This window comes from Amblyomma maculatum, chromosome 2, assembly GCF_055883805.1.
Source record: "Amblyomma maculatum isolate TAMU_Amacu chromosome 2, ASM5588380v1, whole genome shotgun sequence".
NCBI lineage: Eukaryota > Metazoa > Arthropoda > Arachnida > Ixodida > Ixodidae > Amblyomma > Amblyomma maculatum.
The window spans coordinates 198,676,516-198,699,774 of record NC_139345.1 but is presented as its reverse complement, the minus strand read 5'-3'; the positions used below and the strand labels follow the sequence as shown (position 1 = coordinate 198,699,774).

General features: G+C 43.7%; 1 protein-coding gene across 1 annotated transcript; it reads right to left on the bottom strand.

Annotated features, from left to right (window-relative positions):
• Nucleotides 1–11,003: 11,003 nt before the first annotated feature.
• LOC146200892 (uncharacterized) lies at nt 11,004–14,776 on the bottom strand. The gene is made up of 3 exons (XM_084592465.1): nt 14,750–14,776; nt 12,799–12,948; nt 11,004–11,378 (listed from the first exon to the last, which is right to left on the bottom strand). Exons 1-3 carry the CDS (start codon nt 14,774–14,776, stop codon nt 11,004–11,006), a joined length of 552 nt encoding a protein of 183 aa, XP_084448591.1.
• Between the last annotated feature and the right edge of the window lie 8,483 nt (nt 14,777–23,259).

Below are 23,259 nucleotides of genomic sequence, written 5' to 3'. Positions count from 1 at the left end.
ACTTAGTTTCATATCGTGTCTGCGACACCAATCGTTAATGCTTTTGAGGTTAGAGTTAAGCACTACTTGGTCCTCCGAAATTTTAATTTCTGTGAATAAAACGCAGTCATCAGCGAAAAGCCTAATTTGAACTTGATTAGTGGTAACGTTAGCAATATCATTTATATAGATAAGAAATAATGAAGAGCCAGGGACGCTTCCCTGAGGGACTCCAGATGTTACCGGGAGGGAGAGTAAAGAGTGGCCACCAACACAAACAAGCTGGGTTCTGTTAGTGAGGTATGCAATAATCCATTTGATTAAGAAAGAAGGTAGACCTGCGGATCTGAGTTTGCAAAGTAGATTATGTGAAGCAAGGTCAAACGCTTCGGTAAAATCTAACTTAATTACATCTATTTGGCCCGATGTATCGAAGATTTCAACAAAGCTGTGCACAACTAAAGTTAATTGAGTTACAGTTGAGTAACCTTCCTTAAACCCATGCTGAAGTGGAGTTAGAAAACCTTTGTTATTTAGAAATTCGGTAACGTAATTGGCAATGATGTGTTCTAACATTTTACAGCGTGAGGATAGCAATGAAATGGGGTGATAATTCTGAAGGAGGTTGGGGTTGCCTTTTTTGAGCACAGGGATTATACGAGCCATTCGCCAGTCATCAGGAAGGTTGGCCGATGAAATGGACGCTCGGAAAATAACGACTAAAAGCTTTGATAACATTTCAGGCTACGGTTCAGGAATAGATTGGAGATGTTATCTGGCTCTGGAGACGATCGCAGTTTTAGGTTCAGAAGCATTGCACGAACACCAGGTAAAGACACAGAGACACACTCATCTCTGTTTTGTTGTTGGATGACATCGCTTTGCGCATGTCTGACTTCAATGGAAGAAATACTCTGAAAATAATCATTAAAATGGTTCGCGATAACTTGCTTATCATGAATGATAGCACCGCCATGCAGTATTTGATCTACTGGATTTCTCGCTTTGAATAAACGACTCCAAAAGTTATCAGGCTTATTCTTTATGAAGTTAGGCAAAGTAACCTGATAATAGTGCCGCTTGGCACTGTTCACAGCTTGAGCAAGTGCAGTCCGTGTACGGTCAATGATGCGCTGCAGGCGCCACTTCGTTTCAAACGCTCCAGCTTTCTTTTTGTTTGTAAAATACATCGTGTAATCCAAAGTGTCGGTATTTCACGCTTTCTGATTTTGTTAGGGATACATTTGTTGACACAATGATTGCATATTTCCTCAAACTGGTTCCATAGTGCAGTGACGTCACAACCGTGAAGATCACATAGTCGAAGATCAAGATAGTCTAGCACGCTTTCGTCGCTTGCTACTGAAAACTCTTTCACAGTTTCCGTTTGTACAGATGGTAAGTCGCAAGTAGCATTGAAAACAGATGAGATGCACACCATTTTGTGATCAGATATGCTAGGCTCAACAGTCACTGCAAAAGTTTTAATTGAGCGGCAAACAAAGATTAGATCCATTACAGAACTAGAGGAGTCAGTAATAGGAGCATGCTCGGTGACTACTTGTATCATGTTTTAGCAAGTATTATGTCAAACATATACTTAAAATGACTGTTAAGAATGCTGTCAAGGGAAGGTTTGTTCCAAACAGTGCCAGGAGAGTTGAAATCCCCTGTCAATATTATTTTGTCGTGAGTAAATGTAGCCCTATATTCACACAAATTATCCAGAAATTGGGAGTGAGAATCAGTTGCCCTATATACAGCAAATAATGAATTACTCTGCCCACAAAAACTGACTTCCAAGGTAATACTCTCATAATCATCAATCTGTTGTAAGCACACAACTGGCAGACAACCATTTTTTTACCAGAATGGCTACTCCGCCCCCTCTCGACTCTCGATCACGACGAAATACGCGAAAAGTTCTAGAAAAAACATCGTCATCAATATCCTCATGCAACCAAGTTTCTGTTATTACCACTATATGTAGATTATATTCTATGCAAATAGCTTCCAGTTTTCCGCTTGTTTTCACGTCAGTTCGCGCATTTAGCTTCAACAAGCGTAAGTCTTTTGCTTGCGGGGTTACACGTCATTGATTAGGCAAGGTACTTTCAGTTCTGGTCCGTTTAACTCTTCCTTTCTTATTGTCGTCCCAAATGAAGATAGTTTTTCTTCAGCTTGTCATTAAATAAAGACACTTTTTGCTTCTGCAGTCTTTTTTCTTTAGCGCTTTCCCAGAGGAGTTTTCACTTCTTAGCGTATCTCAGGAATCGTCACTCTGCACAGATATTTCTTTACCATTTAGCGTATGACAGTTATTCAGCACTTCTTGCTTTTATTGTAATTCTGCAAAAATACGATTATTGGTCGGTCGCAACTGCCTCTCCCTAGCCTATGAATTCGTCCAATCGAAGTGCAATTTACATTAGGTGTCGTAGAAAAAAGACGTGGATTATGAAGACGGCGCGAAAGCGACGAGGACAAGGAAGGAGCACCAAAATAACAGGACAGGCGCCAACTTTCAACTGATGTTTAATCGCTCAAACCCTTTCATGGGAGGAACCAGTTAACAACGAACTGCAGTTCTTAGACTTAAGGCTTGTGTTCAAGAACGACCATATTTGCTGGACGTACAATCCCAGATCAAAGAAAGGATTGCTACCTTTTGACAGTGCCCACTCGAAGCTGGTCAAAAGAGCTATAATTGCGAATTCGCTTCAGAGCGCTTTAGGAAAATCATGCCATCACATGATGTCGGTTAGCTTTGGCGCCCAAGTAAAAAGGCTGGAAGAAGCAGGCTACCCGCCCCCATTAATATTGGCTGTTTCTGAAATGTTGCTTCAGAAAGTGAAGAGACAAAATGTTGAAAGAAACCCGGAAGTACGAAGGAAGCCTATGCCAGTTATTCCTTACATCCATAAAGTTTCCCATGGCATCAAAATAGTTGCAAGTAAATTTCAGGTTCAAGTTGTGTTTTCTGCGCCTTCAAAACTTTCTAAGCTTTGCTCAATAAATAAGCCAGATAAACGACCGGTTTGCGCTATTAAACATCAAAATAAGTTCACCAAATGTAAGTCAAGAGTTGTGTATCAGATTCCTTTGAGCTGTGGTTTGGTCTACAGAGGGCAAACCAGTCGTTGTTTCAATGAGCGTGCCAGTGAACATATGCGGAATGTTCGCAATCAGCATGGAAGCTTCCTAGCAGACCACTGCAAAGCCTGCCAAGGGTGTCGTCCGGAACTAGAAAAGACGATTTTTTTGAAATCAGGTAGAGATAAAGTTGAGCGAGAAGTATTAGAGGCTTATTTCATCAAGAAAGTAGGAAGTTTGTGCGTTAGCAAGCCGTCCATATCAATCAGCGACTCTGAGGTGGCTTTTCTTGAAGGATTCCTGTAGATTTTATACTTTGGTTTTATTTATTCTTGATAGGTGTTGTCGGTTGTTTTCGTTTTACGTTGACGATGAGGTGATTCCCTTAGCTTTTAAACTTCTTTGCACGTTCTTTCCGAGTTTCTGTTGGTCATTTTTGTTGTCACCTGTTTCTGTTTCTGATAATCTTTGTCACCTGTTTTTGTTATTGCGGTTGAAGGGAGGATTACAAACACGTGCCGTGTTTGTCTTGGGCACAAGCGTATTTGCATTGTGTGGTTGATTTCAATTTGTGGTTGATGTGTTTATTTTGTGTGTTTGTGCACCCCGATAATCTTAGGACTCTTTCGAACAGGTTGCTTTTATATATTTTTGGATAGCGTGCTTTACTGTGATGAATTGCTATTATTTGTTTACTGGCTGATTATACTGTGAGGTTTCTTGTCTGTGACCAATTACCGCCGGTGATCTGAGTGCTCCACGTGGATGACTTTGTGATCGGCCTTTGTGATACGGTTTGGGTGCTTCATAAATATGAAAGGGTTTGAGCGAATAAACATCAGCTGAAAGTTGGCGCCTGTCCTGTTATTTTGGTGTTCCTTCCTTGTCCTCGTTGCTTTCGCGCCGTCTTCATAATCCACTTCAACCATGAACCAACTAGCCCAAAGCAAAGTACTTCTTGAGAAAAAAGACCAGTGATAACTTTCTCATTTAATGCCATGGTGTCCTCACCTGCATCTTCCTTAATGCCGACAATAACTAAATTTGAGCGCCTACTGTGATCCTCAATTTCTGTCAGCTTCGTCTGAAGAAAGCTGACTTTCTTTTCTAGGGCGTCCACAACTGCTGCTCGTTTTTCCAGCTCAGTATACCTGACGTTCATATCGGAAATAAGTTTTCTCATCTCAGTTTGCTCTGTCCTGAGTGCCGTTATTTCATCTGTCAGTTATTATGTCCTAGCAGCAGTTTTTGCAGGAGTTCAGTAGTACTAGGATTGTCCACATTGGGACCGGGGTTTTTTTCGAGGTCTCTGCAGAAAAGTAAAGTACACACGCAGTAAACATCACGCACAGAACAAAGAAGCTGTTTGGGGCCCGTCACAACCAGAAGACAGCGGGAATAACTTTTCATGGCAGATTAATAGCTAGCAACCTGCCCGAGGCAGCAGAAAGGATTGTGCAGCAACATGCTGACGCTAGGTCCGCCGAGCCCACTGAAGCAGGAGCTTGCTGGCCGGTCTTTTAAAGGCAGCTCTGAAGAAGTCACGAGTCCCAAGAGTGGCGCTGCAGATATGACGTCACTGGGTACGTAGTAGAGATATCTGTGGGGTGATGACGTGGTTCAAGCACTGCTGCACGAATTTCCCGTTGATACGTAAGGCTGTGCGTACGTTCCGGTCAGACCAAAGACGATCACCTGAACGAGGCAGCAGAAAGGATTCTGTAGCAACATGCTGACGCTAGGTGTCAGTCACTATTCTTTCACAAACTGAGCATGGTAAATATAGACCCTACGATAATTAACTGCATCCGGAGCTTTCTCTAGTCTCACGTACGATTTATTTTTGCCAATGAATGTAACTCCTCCTCAGCCCCAGTTAGCTGATGTCCTGGGCCCAGTTTGGTTTCTGGTATATAATAAAGACGTGTCTACTATTTCCTCAAAGATCCGTTTGTTTATTGATTCCGCGTCATTCATCAAAACATTACTATTGACTGAGATATAGCAGCGTTGTAGATATATCTAAATAAACTGAGTGGTGCCATGACTGGCAAATGCATCATCCACACCGGCCGGACTATACCCACATGAGGGCTAAGGCCTTTTCAACATTCCTCCAATTAGCCCGGTCTTGTGGTAGCTGCATCTACTTGACCCCTAAGAACCTTTTAACCTCATGCGCCCGCCTAACTTTCTGCCGCCCCCCACTACGCTTTCCTTCCCTTGGAATGTACACTGTGCTGGCGGGCTTGAAGTGGCAGATTTGTCTGGTATACTTGGATGATGTCATTGCCTTCTCCTCTAACTTTGAAAACCATCTAATAATGCGTCGGCCAGGGCTAGAATCTTTGAAGTCATCGGGGCTAGCTTTGAAAGCAGAGAAGTGCCACTTTGCCTACGAGGAACTGGAGTTCCTGGGTCATTTCGTTGGCAAGGATGGTGTTCGCCCTGACCCTGAGAGAACGGCTACAATCGCGCACTTTCCACCGCCAGCCGACAAGAAAGCCGAGCACAGGTACATTGGGCTGTATGCTTAATATCGGCGTTTTGTCAGGAAGTTTTGCACTTTCCCAAGCCATTGTCGCAGCTTACAAAGAGTGACGTAACTTTTAGATGGGAAGTGCCCCAAGCAGAAGCCTTCGCCGAACTTAGGCACCGCCTACAGTCCCCTCCTCTGAGCCATTTTGATGAAAGCGCTCAGGCCGAAATTCCCACAGGGCGCAGTTCTCATTATTACAGTGCCGTGCCGGAGAACGTTATCACCTACGCGAGCAGTTCTCTGTCAAAAGCTGAATCCAATTTTTCGACGATGAAGAAAGAATGTCTTGCCATCATTTGGACCTCACCAAATTTCACCCCTATTTGTACGGAAGACCATTCAAGATTGTGAGCTGTCACCGTGCTCTCTGCCGGCTCGCCAATTTAAACGATCCCTCCGGCCGCTTTGCGCGATAAAGCCCGCGTCTTCAAGGATTCGACATCACAGTCGTCTACAAGTCCGGCCGCAAGCACTCCGATGCCTACTGCTTTTCACGAGCCGCCGTTGGTGCGCCGCCAAAAGAAGAAGACGAAGACGCCTTTTTGGGATCCGGTAAGCGTTAATCCCCCTCGTGGGTATGTGCCAATATCTAACGGCACAACAACAACAGAAGCAGTTTCAGAGAACAATAGCAATCAGACCCTGAGCTGAAAGCGCTAGCCAATTACTTAGAAGAAAAGACCGCTTTTCTTCCCGCTTTGTTCAGACGTCAGCTGTCCTCCTTCGTGTATGAAAATGACATATTTGTGAAGAACTTTGCATTCAAGAGGACCGCACTTCTTTTTGTTGCGCCTATAAACCTCAGAGACAAAATTCTGCAATCTTGAAACGTTGAGCAAACAGCAGGACATCTCGACCTTGCATGCACATTGCACCGAATCCGAGAGAAGTGTTATTGGCCAGGTTTAGCTGCCGATGTGGCCCATTACGTCAAAACGTGCCGTGAGTGCCAATGATGCAAGACACCCCCGACGAGACCTTCTGGTCTACTGAACCCGATACCACGCTCAACTAAGCCTTTTGAACAAATATGAAGGGACCTCCTCGGACCCTTCCCAACTTCTTCGACGGAAAACTAGTGGACAGTCGTGGCTACTGATTACATGACCCGTTAGGCCGAAGCAAAAGCACTGCCTAACGGTCCCATAGTGGAAGTCGCCAAGTTTTTCATTGCCCAAATTCTTCTCCTACATGGCGCCCCAGAAGTGATCACGAACAGGGGAACAGCATTTACGGCAGAGCTCACTCAAGTCATCCTCCAGTACAGAAGGAGGACGACCGCCTGCCACCCGGAGACATACGTCTCAATAAATCTATTGCGCAAATGCTTGCTATGTGCGTCGACGCCGAACACAAGACCTGGGACGCCATTTTTCCGTAGGTGATCTTCGCGTACAACATGTATATCCAGGAGACGACCAGGGCGACCCAGTTCCAGCTTGTGTATGGCAGGAATTCAACGACCACGCTCGATGCAATGCTGCCGTACTGAACAGACGGGGAGAACGTGGACGTCGCCGCCTACCTTCAGCGTGCATACGAATCTCGACAACTTGCACAGCTGCGCAATAAAGACCAACAACGCACCGATGCCCGGCGATAAAACTCGCGACGCCGCCACGCAGAGTACAAGCTCGGAGACCAAGTATGGGCGTGGACACCAATTCGCCGTCGCGCACTATGTGAAAGTTATTGCGCCGATACTTTGGGCCGTACAAAATCATTCGCAGTGTCGGACAACTGGACTATGGAGTCGTTCCCGACGGTACAAGAGCATCACAAAGACGACGCGCACGCCCAGAAATTGTACATGTTGTACGGCTGAAGCCATATTACGCGCGTTAAAAACTCTGTGGTTTTTAAACATTGTAATGTTTATGTTTAATTTGCATTGTTTTGGAACATCACAGCGATGTTTTTTGAGGGGCGAGTAATGTCGCGAAACGTTCAAAACTGTATTTGTTGTATTTTAGCAGCCGAAGGTGTGCGGCCTTATCACTCTGATTGCGGCCCGCAATCTTTGTTTGTTAATACTCGATGTCACGAGACACGCCTTTATCAATTTTTTTGTCGCGCGAGAAGCGCCGAGATCTGTTTCGAAGATTCCAGCCACTCGCCTATGTTTCTACAATGTTCCAGGTTGTGCTAGTAACAGTTTGTGTCTTTATCTAGATGGTTTTGAGCCGCCTTTAAATGGAGTGTTGACGTGTGCGACAGCCATTCCTTTTTCCACAACCCCCGAGCTCGATTGTTGCTATCGCCATCGCCGAAATGCTTAGTTCTTTTGCGGGCTCAGCTCAGCCCAATAAGAAGTTTCTTCAGTGCACTGGCAGCCTCTTCAATTTTGCCATCGGACATATCACCACCTCTAATGAGTCAAAGGATTTTTGTATCCACCAAGTGCTATGTATAAGAGCCGGGTATATTCCGAGCATTTTTCTGCCACCTAGTTGATGGTATGGATATGATCGATAGTAAAGTACCCATTGCAAAAGCCGGCCTGATCCTTTACTTGATTGAAGTCTACGACTGTCCCGATTCTGTTACCCTTTACCTCAGTAATTACCTTGTAGATAACTTATAGTAGGCAGATTGGTGTGTAATTCTTCAAGTTCTCAGCGTCCCCTTTGTTATGAATTCAGATAATATTAGCGATATTCCATGATTCCGGTACCATACGTGAAAAAAGCCATTGCGTATATACGGTGGCCAGTTTTTATACCACGATATCACCCCATCCTTCAAGAAATCTTACTTACCTGACCCTCACCAGCTGCTTTCCCACTTCTCATAACTTCAAAAGCATTCCTAAATTTATCCTTCATCACTGGCTGAACGTCTGACTTCTCCTCACTATTTACAATCTCATTACTGTCCTGACTACGTCAGCTACTGTAAAGATCTGTATAGAATTCCTCGTCAACATTGACTATCTTGTCCATTTCCGTGATAGCATTTCCCGGCTTGTGCTTTAGCGGATGCACCTGATTTTTGCCTATGCCTAAAGGCCTCTTGACCGTTTTAAGGCTGCCGCCGTTCTTTAGAGCATGCTCGATTTTCACCACATAGTACAGCCTTTTTTCGGACACTTTGCACCTATTGATTACATTTGATAGCTCTGCCAATTCTATCCTGTCGGTTGCGTCGTAGGCGTTCATGCTTTGGAGTTTTCTAACCAAATCTTTCGTCTCCTTAAATAATTTGCAGGTATCCTCTCTAACTATCCTACCGTCTACATTTACCGCAATTCAGTAATGATATCTGTGGAGGTATCGTTTATCACTTCTACAATAAGGTAGCCATCCTCGGTTAAAGCTGAATATCTATTCTGTAGCGAGATCCTGAATTCTTTTGTCTTCGCCCTCATGACTAATTCGTTGATGAACTTTTACTTTACTAATTTTTTCGTTCCGACATAAAATCTACACTAATTCAGGACTTTGTCATTGCACCTTTCCAATTACCTCAACATCCTTTATAATGCTATGGTGTCAAATGTAAGTTAAAATTAACCAGTGCAAAGCTGCGTGGATTAGTCGTTCTGACCGTTGTTCTTATAATTATTTTCTTAATGAACATTTTTTAGAATGCGTCACCTCAAACCGATATTTAGGAGATAGCATAACTAACACTGTGTTGCAAGTTGCATATCAAGAGTATAACCTAAAATCTTATCGTATTCTGAGGTATTTGCGTCGCAATTTTACTCATGCGCCTTCATCCCTCAAAATAATGTTGCAGGCTACTTATGTTTGGTCAAAGCTTGAGTATGCTTCACCATACGATATTCATTTAACGGCTCATTTACACACAGTCTGGAGGTCTGAGAAAACCGCTCCTCTCGTTTAATCCTAAATAGTTTCAATACAAAAGCAAGTGTAACACATGTGAAATTATTTTTAAACCTCTTGCTATTATAAGATTTTTGAAAACTCTTCCGCACCTGTCTCTTGCACAGAATTTATTGTCGATACAGCATTTTACACATTTTTTATAGCGCGCCACCACCATTTCTTTCTTTTCAGCGAGACCATAATCAGAAGGTTAGCTGAAGGAATTTTAACTGAGTAATTCGTTCTAAAACATTTTTTCCCTAACCTATCAAGACCTGGAACAAGTTATCGCCTTTATTAATAACTATAACTAACCCTAAAAAGTTTATACTTGCGCTTTAACATGCTTTTCGTTCATCTAAATCGAGTAATAGTTTTTCTTCATTGTTTCTCTTTAACATTTTTTTGTGTTCTTATTATATTTGCAACTAGTTTCACAGAACTGTTGACCTACTTATTCATTACATATGCAAATTGTCATTCTGTAGTCTGCATTTTGGTATGCCATGCGTATGGTAAATAATTTCGACTCAATACTTTGCATTCTCTTTCATTTGCGTCGTTTATTTGTGCGAGCTATTTCTGATATTTTGTTTTGTATTGACCTCTTCCCTCTCTAATGTCGCCCTTACCCAGAGGGTAAAATATATGAAATAAAATTGCGATCAGCCACTTCCAAAATGGGGCCCCCTCAACCGCCGAAAGTAGACTTCGTCCGAATTCGACGAGTAGCAACGCAAACTACGCAAGATAATTGAGCAAATAACTGCACACCATAAACTGTATGACTGCATAAACTGCATAAAACGAATTAAACATATAACGCTTAAATACCCCTGTAATGTTTTAGAATCTGGGATGATTATTACGACGAACGCTTGAAGCCGCCTGCCTGAGAGCATTCTGCGGCATGGGTTCCTTGGCTCTTGTATCTCTGACTTCTTAGGGGAAGTCTTGTGCAGATGGCATGTAACTAATCAATTTCAGTCTTTTTTTTTAGAATTTTTTCTTCGTGCACTTTAACAGTCGTTTGAAAATAATGACTTTTTATTTGACCAGTTATACCTTTTTGAAACTGTCAATTTGATCCCTAGCAACTTGGTTTAGCCATAAACTTTCTATCCTCTGTTTAGTATAGTTTCACCCTGCTTTCGTGGTAGCCGACAAACAACTGAGTTCGAGCTCCAACAGCTTGTTTCCGTGTCACCAATTCTGCTTTCTATGTCATAAACAAAGCGATTCATGAAAGAAAGTTGGTTCTGGCAGAACATGTGTGCTTTCTAAGTCATCCGTTTTTCATATTTGTTGATGTGGCGGAATCTACGAGTTATTTTCAACCTTCTGTGGCAATTCAGTATTAAACATCACCTCAACAATCCTTCAATAACAACGCTTGAGAGCCGGCAGTAAGCATAGAATACGCTACCGCCGGTCATAACAAAACAAAACATTTTTTTATTATAACGAAGTTTGAGAAATTCTGCACTCCACTTGCATCCAGCTTGGACTAGAGGATGCAACTCCGGACAGCATGCTCGCGCTTTATACGGGGAGTTTGACTATCCTGCCCAGGGACCACCGGCTCCGAATCCGCGTGCAATGGCTGTAGATGCGGAAGCCCACGGTCCGGCTCCCCCGTAGCGACCGGCTGCGTATCTGCCAGCACCCGGAGCTACGGCTGGAGCCGCGATAGGTTTGGCGTTGAAGACGGCGTCTGCGCTGGCACCAGGTGCAGTTCCCGGCTCGTTGGTGTCCACCGTGGCACGGAAGCCTCCGGCGTCGGCCACGTAGCTCACGGTGCGGTAAAGGCCGTTGGCGTCCCGGTAGCCGTACGTGCCGGTCTTGGCGTTGCTGGCGTCTCCCTGCTCCTTTTGATAAAGACGGGTCCCGAACTCGTCAGTGGTGTCGTATCCGAAACTGTACGGTTGGGGAGGCTGGAGAAATGACAAGAGAGGCTTCCTATAATATTTTGCCACAACACCGATTGCAGTCGGTCGTGGATACTGATTTCATCCAATCTTTAGATAATCTATTGCGTGGTATTGTGTTGCACATTGGAACTAACGTTCCACACTTTATTTGATAGGAAAACGCCATGGTGGAGGTGTGCGATGGTTTGTGGGTGTTAACGTCCCAAAGCGACTCAGGCTATGAGAAATGCCGTAGTGAAGGACTCCAGAAATTTCGACCACCTGGGATTCTTTAACGTGCATTGACATCGCACAGCACACGGGCGCCTTGCTTTTCCGAGCCACCGAAAAGCGGCCGCCGAGGCCGGGATTCGATCCCGCTTCCTCGGGCGCAGTAGTCGAGCGCCGTAACTACTGCGCCACCCCGGCGGGGTTTCATTAGTATTATCGACTACAGGCTCTTTTGTTTTAAGTGCACTGCCTTCATGCCGTACATGGATGGCTTGTGTTTCGACCCGCGGCCGGGATCTAACCGGCGCCCTCTTGATCAGGAATCACGAGATGCGAATCACGAATCCATCTAGTTTGCTGATCGTGTCATCGGTTGCGACAACAAGGTTCATAAGTTGTACAATACAAGGATAGTGGAATTTCAGCACCCGCTTTTAAGGCTTTGACATGCTAAGCCTAACGGACGAAAGTGAGCCTCAGCAGACGAAATATCAATGGAGAACAGTGCACATCTTTAGCTGTGAACACCTGTCAAGGTCTGAATCATTTTGGGAAGTTAGACTCCATAAACCAAGCCAAACAACTGCGCAGAGCTCACTCCAGGCACTCGTTTTCTTCTTTTTACAAAATGTTTATTGTGAAGGATGATTTATTGTGATATCTGGTATAGAATAAGATCAACATTTTGTCTTGAAAGCCCTGTGCAAGCAAAAGCGTGGCCGCAGCAGGGTGCATTTAGCGTTGAGGATTAAAGCGTTCTTGCTTAGTAAGTCAAAAATTCAGAATATTCAGCTCTGATAACAAAGCAGAAAAGTTCTACCAGGTAAGAAAACAGCAGTTTTTACAGGCGGCTAGAAGTTGGAAATCGAGTGATAAATATTTGAATAATTTGCACTTGGTGACTTATCAACATGCAATCTAGTCAACGCTGCCACTCGGCTGATAATTTTAGTATGAGAGAACTAGAAGAATGTACTACATTCCATTCGTGGTTGGTGGAATTCAAAAAACGCACACGGGCTTCTTATTTCATTGTTAGCGTATCGGCTGCGTAAATCAAACATACGATTGAGGACGCGTAGGCTAAAACTATACAAATTGCGTTCAGCCCTTAAACTTTGACAATATCCTACGCTGCATGTGATGTAAGCAAGCTTCACAACAGTCTGGTGAAAAGAGCACCAGGACCATATTTCGGCTAGGTTTTACGCACAAAAGAGGGTCCAGCAGTGGAGAAGCTAGGAGTAGCTGCCGCCGCAAAGATAGGGCCCTGGAAACCTGCGCCTTGGAATCCATATCGTCCACCACCGCCGAACACATTCCCTGCGCCCACAAAGGCGACCATGGGGAGTAGTAGGGCAGCCTGGAAAAAGAGCAATGAACATTGCAAATGAAATTAATATTGTCTGTTTCACTACGAAAAATTTTCATCGTACATGTAATCACTCCCTTTTCGTGTCTACCCGGTGCCATCACGTGAAACTCTGTCCTGCATGCGCAAATAAATTAGAATACCTTCTACGAGGTGCTGGTATGAACCCATAAACTGTTGCCATGGGATATTGTGAGAATGCTCAGGCTCGGAAATAGTGTTCTTTGTTGGAAATCGAAAGTGTTGATCCGAAACGTACGGGGATCACTTAGCACGCTTACATGCTGCGATTCAATTTTTTGTGTCGATCACATAAGTTTTTGGCCATACAGACGGCTGAAATAGAGACGTCTGTCCAAATGTTTTTGTACACCACTGTTGATACCTGAAAAATTCCGCTCGATTCCGGAATTTTCGACCCCTATGCCGTGTCATCACAATGTTGTAATGACACTTCTGTTGATGACGTCATGGGTTGTTAACGTCATTTCCTATGCCCATATGTTCGGCAAACTTGGGTGAACATGATGACGAGACAACAAATGATGTCATTCCTATTCAGAGTCGCATCCTGGTCATTCGCCGCAGGGTAGCCGTTCAAGATTCTGCGACAACGTGTTCTCCTCGATGAAGCAATTTTCAGGAAAGCCGCGTTCGCACTGCAGGACTCCCGTTTCAAGCGCTGCGATCCGCGCTTGCTGTTTTCGGCATCCGATGCGTTAGTCATATTGCGGAGAAGCGTTTTAATCGTTCATTCATAGAGGCAAACGACTAGTTTTGCAGCTGCATGCAAAGTGGCGCTTGCCACTCGACCACCCGAATACCACAAACATTTGGGCTGCCTGACGATCGTTGGAAGAGGCGATCCGAAAGCACCGCGAGGCTCGTTCACCCAGTACATATCTACTCTGCGGCAGTGAAGGGCAAGTGCCAGTACTGAAGATAGTTTTTTCAATGGCGGCGCTTGCCATATGCGTGTATGTTATATGCATATGTATTGTTCGAGTGTTTTTAAAGACATTTTTAAGGCTCGAGGCAAGTGCGCTTTTATCCTTGTGTTTCGAATTCGGTCTAGGAGCGCTGGCAACAAATAATCTCTCTTTACGCGGCACTTAGCCGCGACTGCAGCAACGTAGAAAGCACTTTTTCAGTGAACGCATATTTATGCTCTTCTTTCTGTGTATACATATGCACAGTATTCAACAAAGGGATCAAGGTACGTATCGGCAGTGGCAGTTGAAGAGAATGCCGAATCAGGCATGCATTTCACAATACCCCTGTCACATGAGTAGCCGATTATGCAACGATTAGTTGTTCTTGGCGACAGGAACTTACTAAAGAGTTACTAGACCTCACCAGCCTGCCACTGGTGCTATCTGCAGCTCTTTTCGAAGAGAGTACGCATCTCTCTGCATCTCTTTGCGTTAGAAAAATAAACAATTGGCACAGCACTAAGAGGCAGGAGAGCTTCTACTTTCTTGGCAATAGACATTTTAGCATAAGTGGCGTATTGCAAAGTTTCGGCATTTATATTGTTGGAACAGATGACGTGATTTCGTACATGCCGTTTCTCTGTAAAAATGCAAGCAGCATCGGTAGAAAGTGTAACCTCCCATCCCCCCCCCCCCCCCCCCAACAACACACCCAACAATATGCCGCCACTAGCCGCGCACACGAGTGGCTGCCATCTCGCCGCTTCGCGGCTTAAGGCAATGGTCAGCGTCCTGGGCTCTTGGCGCCTATGACTAGGCGTGAATAATATAGGAGGCTATGCTTCTGGGTTGCCTCTTACCAGCGACTGCGTCAACTCGCCGCTCATGCGATAATGGGACTTGGGGTCAGACCTCCATTACTTACTCACCGAACTTGGCTACCAGCATCTGAATTTCGTCTCTATTGTTGATGACGTCCGAAGCAGTTGTCACATATTTTTGCTTCCGCATGCAGTACTGCGTACAGTTTTATTGGTAAAAAATAGATGTTTTTTTGTCTCAATATTACATCCCAGCGGTTACCATAAGGACAAAGCATTCTTGGATGACAACATGCTCGTATCCCCTGAGGACGAAAATGGAGTTCGAAAGCAAATAAATTATCTCACATTGAAAGAAATGCTATCAGAATTATCATCATCATCAGCACCAGCATCCTCACTATACGGCTACTCCAAGGGGAAGGCCTCTTCCATATTTCTCCGATTAATCCTGGCCTGCGCTAGCTGCATCCACTTCACCCCTGCGAACTGCTTAACTTCATTCGCACACCTAACTTTCTGCCGCCCCATGCTCGGCTGTCCTTTACTTGGAATCTAGTTTGTCACCCTAAGCGATCATCGCTTATCATCTTTTCGCACTATATGGCCATGCCCATTTCTTCTTCTTGATTTCCACTACATATAGCCGGAGAATATAGAGCGCCCAACCTCATTTCAGAAAACAATTGGTGTTTTGTTTATGGAGCCTGGGACTTAATAGCAGTTGGTCTGTACAGGCAGTGCTCTAACCACGAAAGGACGACCGGTATGTTGAACCATCCGGCTTGAACAGCTATAAAGGACAAGAATACAAAATACGAACTCTGACATCGGCGACACATACTACGCCAGTACAGTCAATGCGCCGAGTCATTGACAAACAATTTTCGGCACAGGTTCCAAACGTAACGTTGCACGATCATTCACTTAAACAGGTCGCATCCAATCGTATTAGCTAATGACTTGCGCAGATCAAATATACCGGCAGGAAAATCTTGAAATAAATTTATCGCCAATGCTTCTCTCAAGCGCTGCTAAGAGATCGTGAATATAGCCAGAAATTTACATATAATAAATTTTTGCTGACCCTATCAGAATGAAGATAACTGCATCGTCTCTTGGACGATCATTTGAGAATCATTGCCTCTTTTGAAGAAGCCACGGACTAAAGCTGCGGTTAAACACCTGTGGGCTAAATAAAGAGTTAGCATGCTAATTTTATTGTGAATTTTTAACATCATTTTGTGCCTTTGTTACTGACATACATTTCTTTCTGAGTAGACAGGTGAAATAACTGCGCTACAAGCTATTCCTGGCATAGTAATACTGGAATCCATCAAGTACCTAGATGTTTATATTTAATGCATATTCAAACTATTCCTTTCTTTAACCAGAGTGAGGAATATTGAATAAGAATATAAAGCTAAGGCGGAGTCGGCGGCTAAGCTCACTGTAAATGTCTTAACTCGCGAAAATAAACTGTTTTTCTCAAATGTGACTCAAAGCAATGTTATTCGTGCTTCAACGCCTTCATTCTTATATCCGAGTAATATGTTATAGTATTCCGTTAGTTAATGATACAGCAACACAAAGTTATCTAACAGCCATATTTTTAGATAGTGACCGCATTCCGGAACTGATGTCCGGTTGACTTCTTACCTTCGATGTCATATCCATGGGACGTGTAACCACAAACTGGAGCCCACTGAATCCGAGCTGGAAATGCGACGTCCACTACGCTGCAGCCGGCTTTTATACACGTCCCCTGGCTGCATGCAACTAGTGCTGGTCCTCGTGAGGGAGGAGGTAAGCTTTTTTTTTTCTCTCTTCAGCTCTATGCCTAACGCGATTTTCTCACGGGGCTGCGGTCGGTGGCTTTGCCGTGACGAGCCTCTTCTTTTTTTTTGCCATTAACGCAGTCCCTGTAGCGGCGTAACGGCCTCGACTGCTCACCTCTCGCTCTGTAACACCAAGAGGCTTGCGGTATTGTGACCACGCTTCATGGTTTCGTTTTGTAGAGTAAAGTCTGTGCTCGTGCATTTTTAGGGTGGCAGGACTCGTCGTTCTTGTGATCGCTTTTAGCATATTTTCGCTTAATGGCGCCCTTGCCATATCCCAGCGTTGTGCTATGGCCAAGCTACAAAGCACCATTCCTGAGCATGTCTAAGAGTAATTGAATCTTAGTTCTGATTTCTAACGTTTGCTTTTTGTTAGATTTTTATTATAGCTGGAATACCTTCAGGGTCATTAAAAGCATTGAAGAACGATAGTTGGTTACCGAAAATAAACAAATAAATACTTATCTGAAATATTTACAGGGGCATTATTTCAATAATAGCAACTTAAATACGACGGAGCAAAAAGAAGCGCTATAGTCCTGTCACTATATACAAATAGCTAAAACAATAAGAAAATGCTGGTTATTTTTAGTGGAAACAATGTTTTGAAGGCGCTTACATTGACTCAATATTCGAGGTATGAAAGATTGCTGGGAAGCGAGTGTATTATACCTACGAAGGCCGAATTTATTATGAATATTGATGGAATATGATTGTTCATTGGTATGCACTAATTGGAAGCGAACCACTCAAAAGCAACACAATGAATTTCTGCCCTTCCGCAGGGATGGAATCCTTAATAGGTTGAAAACAAAATTCGTTGCTCATGGTAGCTGAAAGTCAGATTTCTTGTCCGCGGTACTTTCAGTGCGTATTTAATTGGAATAAGTGGAACGAAAGATCACTTTTAAAGCGTTCAATGGCAATGTTTAGTTTTTAATAACCTGTATCGCATAGGGGTGATGCAGACCGTAATTTCCGGTCCATTAGTGTTTTATGCCGCAAGAACTTTAACGATGATGGAGATCTGCAAGAGTTACGCCATTAGTATAATCCTGAGATTATTTCAAAAATATGTTCATAGTGTGTTATAAATTTACTGGTCCTAATTGAACGTAATTCAAGAAGTAAATACGCGGGGCATTTGACTTCAATCTGTCGGCCCGAATGTAGCCTTACTAAGGTTGAGTCGCATAAGGCATATTTAACAAAGTCAACAATCTCAGAGAGACTGATCTTAAGATTATTTTTATCATTAAAACATCTAATTTCGCTGAAAGTAAACTGATCATCGGGAAAAAATGTAGAATATATCAGAGATTGGAGGTCATATAATGTAAATAAAAAGGTAATAAATATAACAATATAAAAACAATTGAGGACATAATATAGATCCTCAAGGTACACAGAAGTATGCATCAAAAGCGGACAGCTATGACAAAAAACTGGGACGAAATTCCAGTCGTTAGTAACAAATCATTCAATCCGTTTCGAAACCTTTGCCTGAACCTTAGGAAGACTGAGCTTGCGGAGTAGCAGTGTATTAGAAACCATGCTGAAAGTGTTCAAAAATATAAAAGATTTGCAATGAGTGAATGACGATCGGCCAAGAATGCAGTGGATTATCCAAGAAAGATCACGAACAAACGGGGACGAACGGAAGTAACCACAGGAATAATCGCTGACTCTCAACTAAAGTTTAATCACAGCAAACACGCTTATATAAGGTATCAGAAAACAATAACACACCAAAACTAGAACGCACGTGTTACTGTGTGATATCTAGATATGCAACCTTACAGTCATGCAGGAGCAGGGATTGTTTGCTGACACACAATCTTTCTTTCTTAGCCATCTTATACGCCTCGATCGTTTCCCTGGTCAACTATATATTGCCACCTGGTGTCCCTTATGTTCTTAGGTGCCGCCTGGAAGAAAAGGACGCCGAAGTTGGCTCGCGTGCTGTGAGCAGAACTTTGCCTGCTGGTGCTGCTTCGTCCCGTCGTTTTAGCCACGTATAGTTCCGTTGTCCGTAACAATATATATATATATATATGTATATATATTGCATTACTAATTTCTGTAATTATCCAAGTAAACATTAAAAAAATAGATAAAGTACCATTCCCAACGCTTTCCTTGGGCTCGCCCACTGTTGGCTTCTTTCCTTCATATATATATATATATATATATATATATATATATATATATATATATATATATATATATATATATATATATATATATATATATATATATATATATGAAGGAAAGAAGCCAACAGTCGGCGAGGCCAAGGAAAGCGTAGGGATGGTTCTTTAGGTCTTTTTTTTCCTTTAATGTTTGCTTAGGTAATTACAGAAATTAGTGATGTAATCTGTTTAGGGGAAAGATATTTAAACACAAAGTAGAAGAAAAAACAACGTGCCGATGGTGGGATTCGAACCCACGACCTCCGAAATATCGCGTCCGGTGCTCTTCCAACTGAGCTACATCGGCCGCTGTCCTCCCTGCTACTTGCTTGGGTATTTATGTTGTCTGTATACGAACCTTGAGAGTGTTCACCAGCGCCACCCTCAGCAATAGCGGCGGACGTAGAACGTCCTTCGTTACCGCCAGCGTCACGTAGAACGTGATCAAGAGCGAGGGCGAAAGCTGTGCTAGAATCCTCTTACGCTACCTATGGCTTCAAAACTTCCAGAACCGAGACCCCCGTAAGCTACAAGCAGATCAATTAAGGGGAAATGAGGGTGCTCGTTATGATACATGAAGGGAAGAAGCCAACAGTCGGCGAGGCCAAGGAAAGCGTAAGGATGGTTCTTTAGGTCTTTTTTTTCCTTTAATGTTTGCTTAGGTAATTACAGAAATGAGTAATGTAATCTGTTTAGGGGAAAGATATTTAAACACAAAGTAGAAGAAAAAACAACGTGCCGATGGTGGGATCCGAACCCACGACCTCCGAATATCGCGTCCGGTGCTCTTCCAACTGAGCTACATCGGCCGCTGTCCTCCCTGCTACTTGCTTGGGTATTTATGTTGTCTGTATACGAACCTTGAGAGTGTTCACCAGCGCCAGACAACATACAGACAACATAAATACCCAAGCAAGTAGCAGGGGGGACAGCGGCCGATGTAGCTCAGTTGGAAGAGCACCGGATGCGATATTCGGAGGTCGTGGGTTTGGATCCCACCATCGGCACGTTGTTTTTTCTTCTACCTTGTGTTTAAATATCTTTCCCCTAAACAGATTACATTACTAATTTCTGTAATTACGTAAGCAACCATTAAAGGAAACAAAGACCTAAACAACCATCCCTACGCTTTCCTTGGCCTCGCCGACTGTTGGCTTCTTTCCTTCATGTATCATAACGAGCACCCTCATTTCCCCTTAATTGATCTGCTTATATATATATATATATATATATATATATATATATATATATATATATATATATATATATATATATATATATATATATATATATATATATATATATATATATATCTATGAGGCCCCACCAGAGTGGCGCAGTGGATATGGCGCTCGAGTAGTGTGCCAAAGGATACTACTTTGAATTCCAGCCTCGGCGGCCGTTTTTCGAAGAAGGCTGGTGTGTGTGTGTGTGTGTGTGTGTGTGTGTGTGTGTGTGTGTGTGTGTGTGTGTGTGTGTGTGTGTGTGTGTGTGTGTGTGTGTGTGTGTGTGTGTGTGTGTGTGTGTGTGTGTGTGTGTGTGTGTGTGTGTGTGTGTGTGTGTGTGTGTGTGTGTGTGTGTGTGTGTGTGTGTGTGTGTGTGTGTGTGTGTGTGTGTGTGTGTGTGTGTGTGTGTGTGTGTGTGTGCAGCAGGTATCGAGAAAATAAACATGAAAGAGTAACTTCTTATTTCGATAAAAACCACTTATTTCTAGATTTTCAACATGAATTTAGGAAAAGACGATCAACGGTAAACAGCGCTTCTAACTATAGTGCCTAGAATATACTGGCTAGTGTGACGAGCGCCCGCGCTTCCCTATGGGCGAGGATGGCGCTCTTTGCAATGAAAGCCAATCGTTAGCGGCAGAGGGCGCTGCTTGTCGGGAGGGTGCTAGGAGGGTGCCACCTGAGCAGACGACGCAGTTTTCTCTCTTCAGAATACGGCAATCTGTTGGTGTTGTGCGTGCGTGTTAAACCTGTTTCTGCGCGTCTTTTGCTTTCACGAAGGTGCAGTAGTTTATTTACGGTGTAGGTGTTTGCTCATGCGAGTCGTTCCGCACTTCTACCTGCTCGGCGACGATTGCATCGGTGTTTTTTTTTTCTCGTTTTGTGCGCGCGTTCTGTGCTCGCCTGTAGCCCTTATTTTTTTACTGTGTCGCCAGTAGTGAAGCGCGGTTCCCGATTGTTGTTTCCCCAGTGCCTCTCACTAGACTGCAGAGAAAAATGCCAAAGAGAAAGCGGTGGTGCACAGAGAAGACGCTTTTTTGGCAAACGGGGCTACCGCTAGAACAAGGAGCTTACGTATTACTGCGCTATCTGATGCTACGTAAGTACGCATTCTGTACAATGGGAACGAAGCATCGATAGAAATGACGGAAGGTAAACGGCAACTGCTTTTGTTGGCGAGAAACATTTTTAGGGCTTGCAGTTATATTCACAAGGATGCAAACCTGGGCGAGTCGGTAACTGTGCTCCATGGCAGTGTGTAGCACAAAGAGTGTACACAGGCGCTACAGACAGCACCTGTGTTGTGTACCATTTCTGGGTCCCTCGATTGTCCTTTTGCGCTACACATATGTCATAGGGATGCAGTTATATATTAGGCGCATGTTTCACCGTAAGCGCGGCATTACCAACGAGCTTCATCGCGATTAACCGGCCGCGTCTCGTGCATATTGTGTATCTGAGAAAAAAAAAAAAAAACTTCGTCAGCTTCTTCATTCAAAAGATGGTGACTTCGGCAAAACCTTGTGCAATCGCAGGCCGCGATGTACCTTAATTAGCCGCTGTAAGTAAAGGTTCCTCGTTTGTGTTCTGCTCTTTTTTTATTTATTTTTTTTATTCAAATACCTCACGGGCTCCGATTGGAGTTATTATGTGAGGGGGGTTATATATAACTGGGGTGCGAAAGAGAAGCATGTAGAAGATGGTTATTTTAACATCGTTATTTTCAAAACGTTAACATTATACCCTCCACACCTGGTGCCCAAGACGGCACCAAAAAGGAAGGAAAGAAACATATGCGAGCAGCAACCAGCTCGTAAACGCCATAAGCGGGACGCAGGGACTGGACCCGGCGATTCGGGCTCGGAAATAAACGAGGGCTCCTGTTTTCTCGAAGCTGGCTTTCAAGACTGCAACGACTCCTCCGGCTCCAGTGAAGCGGGCATTGTGGGTGAACAGAGTGGCAGCCAGGCTACACTGCAGACACCTAACCACCACGGAGGCCGTCATCCGTTTGAGAACATTCTCAATCCGGTTACATGGATGCGAATACCTTCCGTGGATGACAGCCTAGCTTATGCTTAAGACCCAATAACTTTGAAAAGATGAAGGTTGACCTTGCATTCCCACTTTTTGGAGATGAGGTTATTAAAGGACTTTTTTTTGCACCGGCGGCATGTGGAGACTATATACACTCGGGTGCAACCAACAGAAGACTTCGTCAAGCTAATCAATCGCCTGATACGAGTAATGACCTATAGGATAACCAAGCGTGCACTTAAGCCGGGTAGCCCAGACATGCGTTTCTTGGAAGACTTTTTAGGATATCTGGACAAGTGGGAAGAACATGCCAGCATTGCCATCCACTCGCATTGTCACATTTGGTTAAACATGCTGCCTTCGTTCTATTAAACCGAATCTGTGTTTTGTGACTTGTATTCTTTAAGTTTGAATTCCTCCAAACGCGAAAGCTCTCATGTGCGTTTACCGGGTTAGCGTGTGGCTCACGTACCGATTGAGCTTTCAAGTTCGAGCAATCTGCACAAAGCAATTCGATATTAACATTAGCATGTTAAAACGTTATATCAATCCTAAGCTCCTGAAAGAGCTCTAAAACAAAGTATTAAACGTGAGCCAAAGCAGCGCGCAGCTCCCTTTCCAACTCTCAGCAGCGCGGCGCAATGTGCGCGAGAAACCGGCTCGCACCCTCTCGCACCACAGCGCCGCTATGCGGCCGCCGGCGGCTTTCATTGCTATGCGAGCCATCCCAGCCGGCGCGCTCGACACACTAGTCAGTATATTCTAGGCACTATACTTCTAACTCAAACAGAAATTATAATTACGGCATTTAGTAAAATAAGCTCACCGTGGATATGTTCGTAGGTTTCACTAAGGCCTTCGACCTCATTCATCATTAGATTCTACTTTTTGAATTACACTGGTATAGTGTCCGGGGCTTAGCGCTAACTTTATTACAATATTACTTATCTCACAGAACACAATATGTAGATATAAACACAGCAACCTCTTCTAGCCTCCATATATCATCTGGTGTGACCCGAGGAAGAATTCTCGCGCCGTTACAGTTCTTATAGTTTATATAACTGATATTGTCCAGACCGCGAGTAATGCTCAGGTTGAGTCATTTACGGATGACACATGCTTCTTAGTAACAGGTACTTCTGAAGCCAACGTTGAACGCAAAACAAGTGATACACTTAATCAACTGCACTTGTTAAATGGCCATCAAATAGAGCTTGTTTCTTTTGAAATAACGCTAGCAGTTATCTTTTCAC

Bases quoted from the DNA above. Each gene is read 5' to 3' on its own strand.
- LOC146200892 (XM_084592465.1), bottom strand. From the start codon at position 14,776: ATGAGCGGCGAGTTGACGCAGTCGCTG. The intron at 12,949-14,749 runs GTAAGAGGCAAC...CTCTTTTTCCAG, and splicing joins GCGAGTTGACGCAGTCGCTG to GCTGCCCTACTACTCCCCAT. The intron at 11,379-12,798 runs GTGCGTAAAACC...TCATTTCTCCAG, and splicing joins CCACTGCTGGACCCTCTTTT to CCTCCCCAACCGTACAGTTT.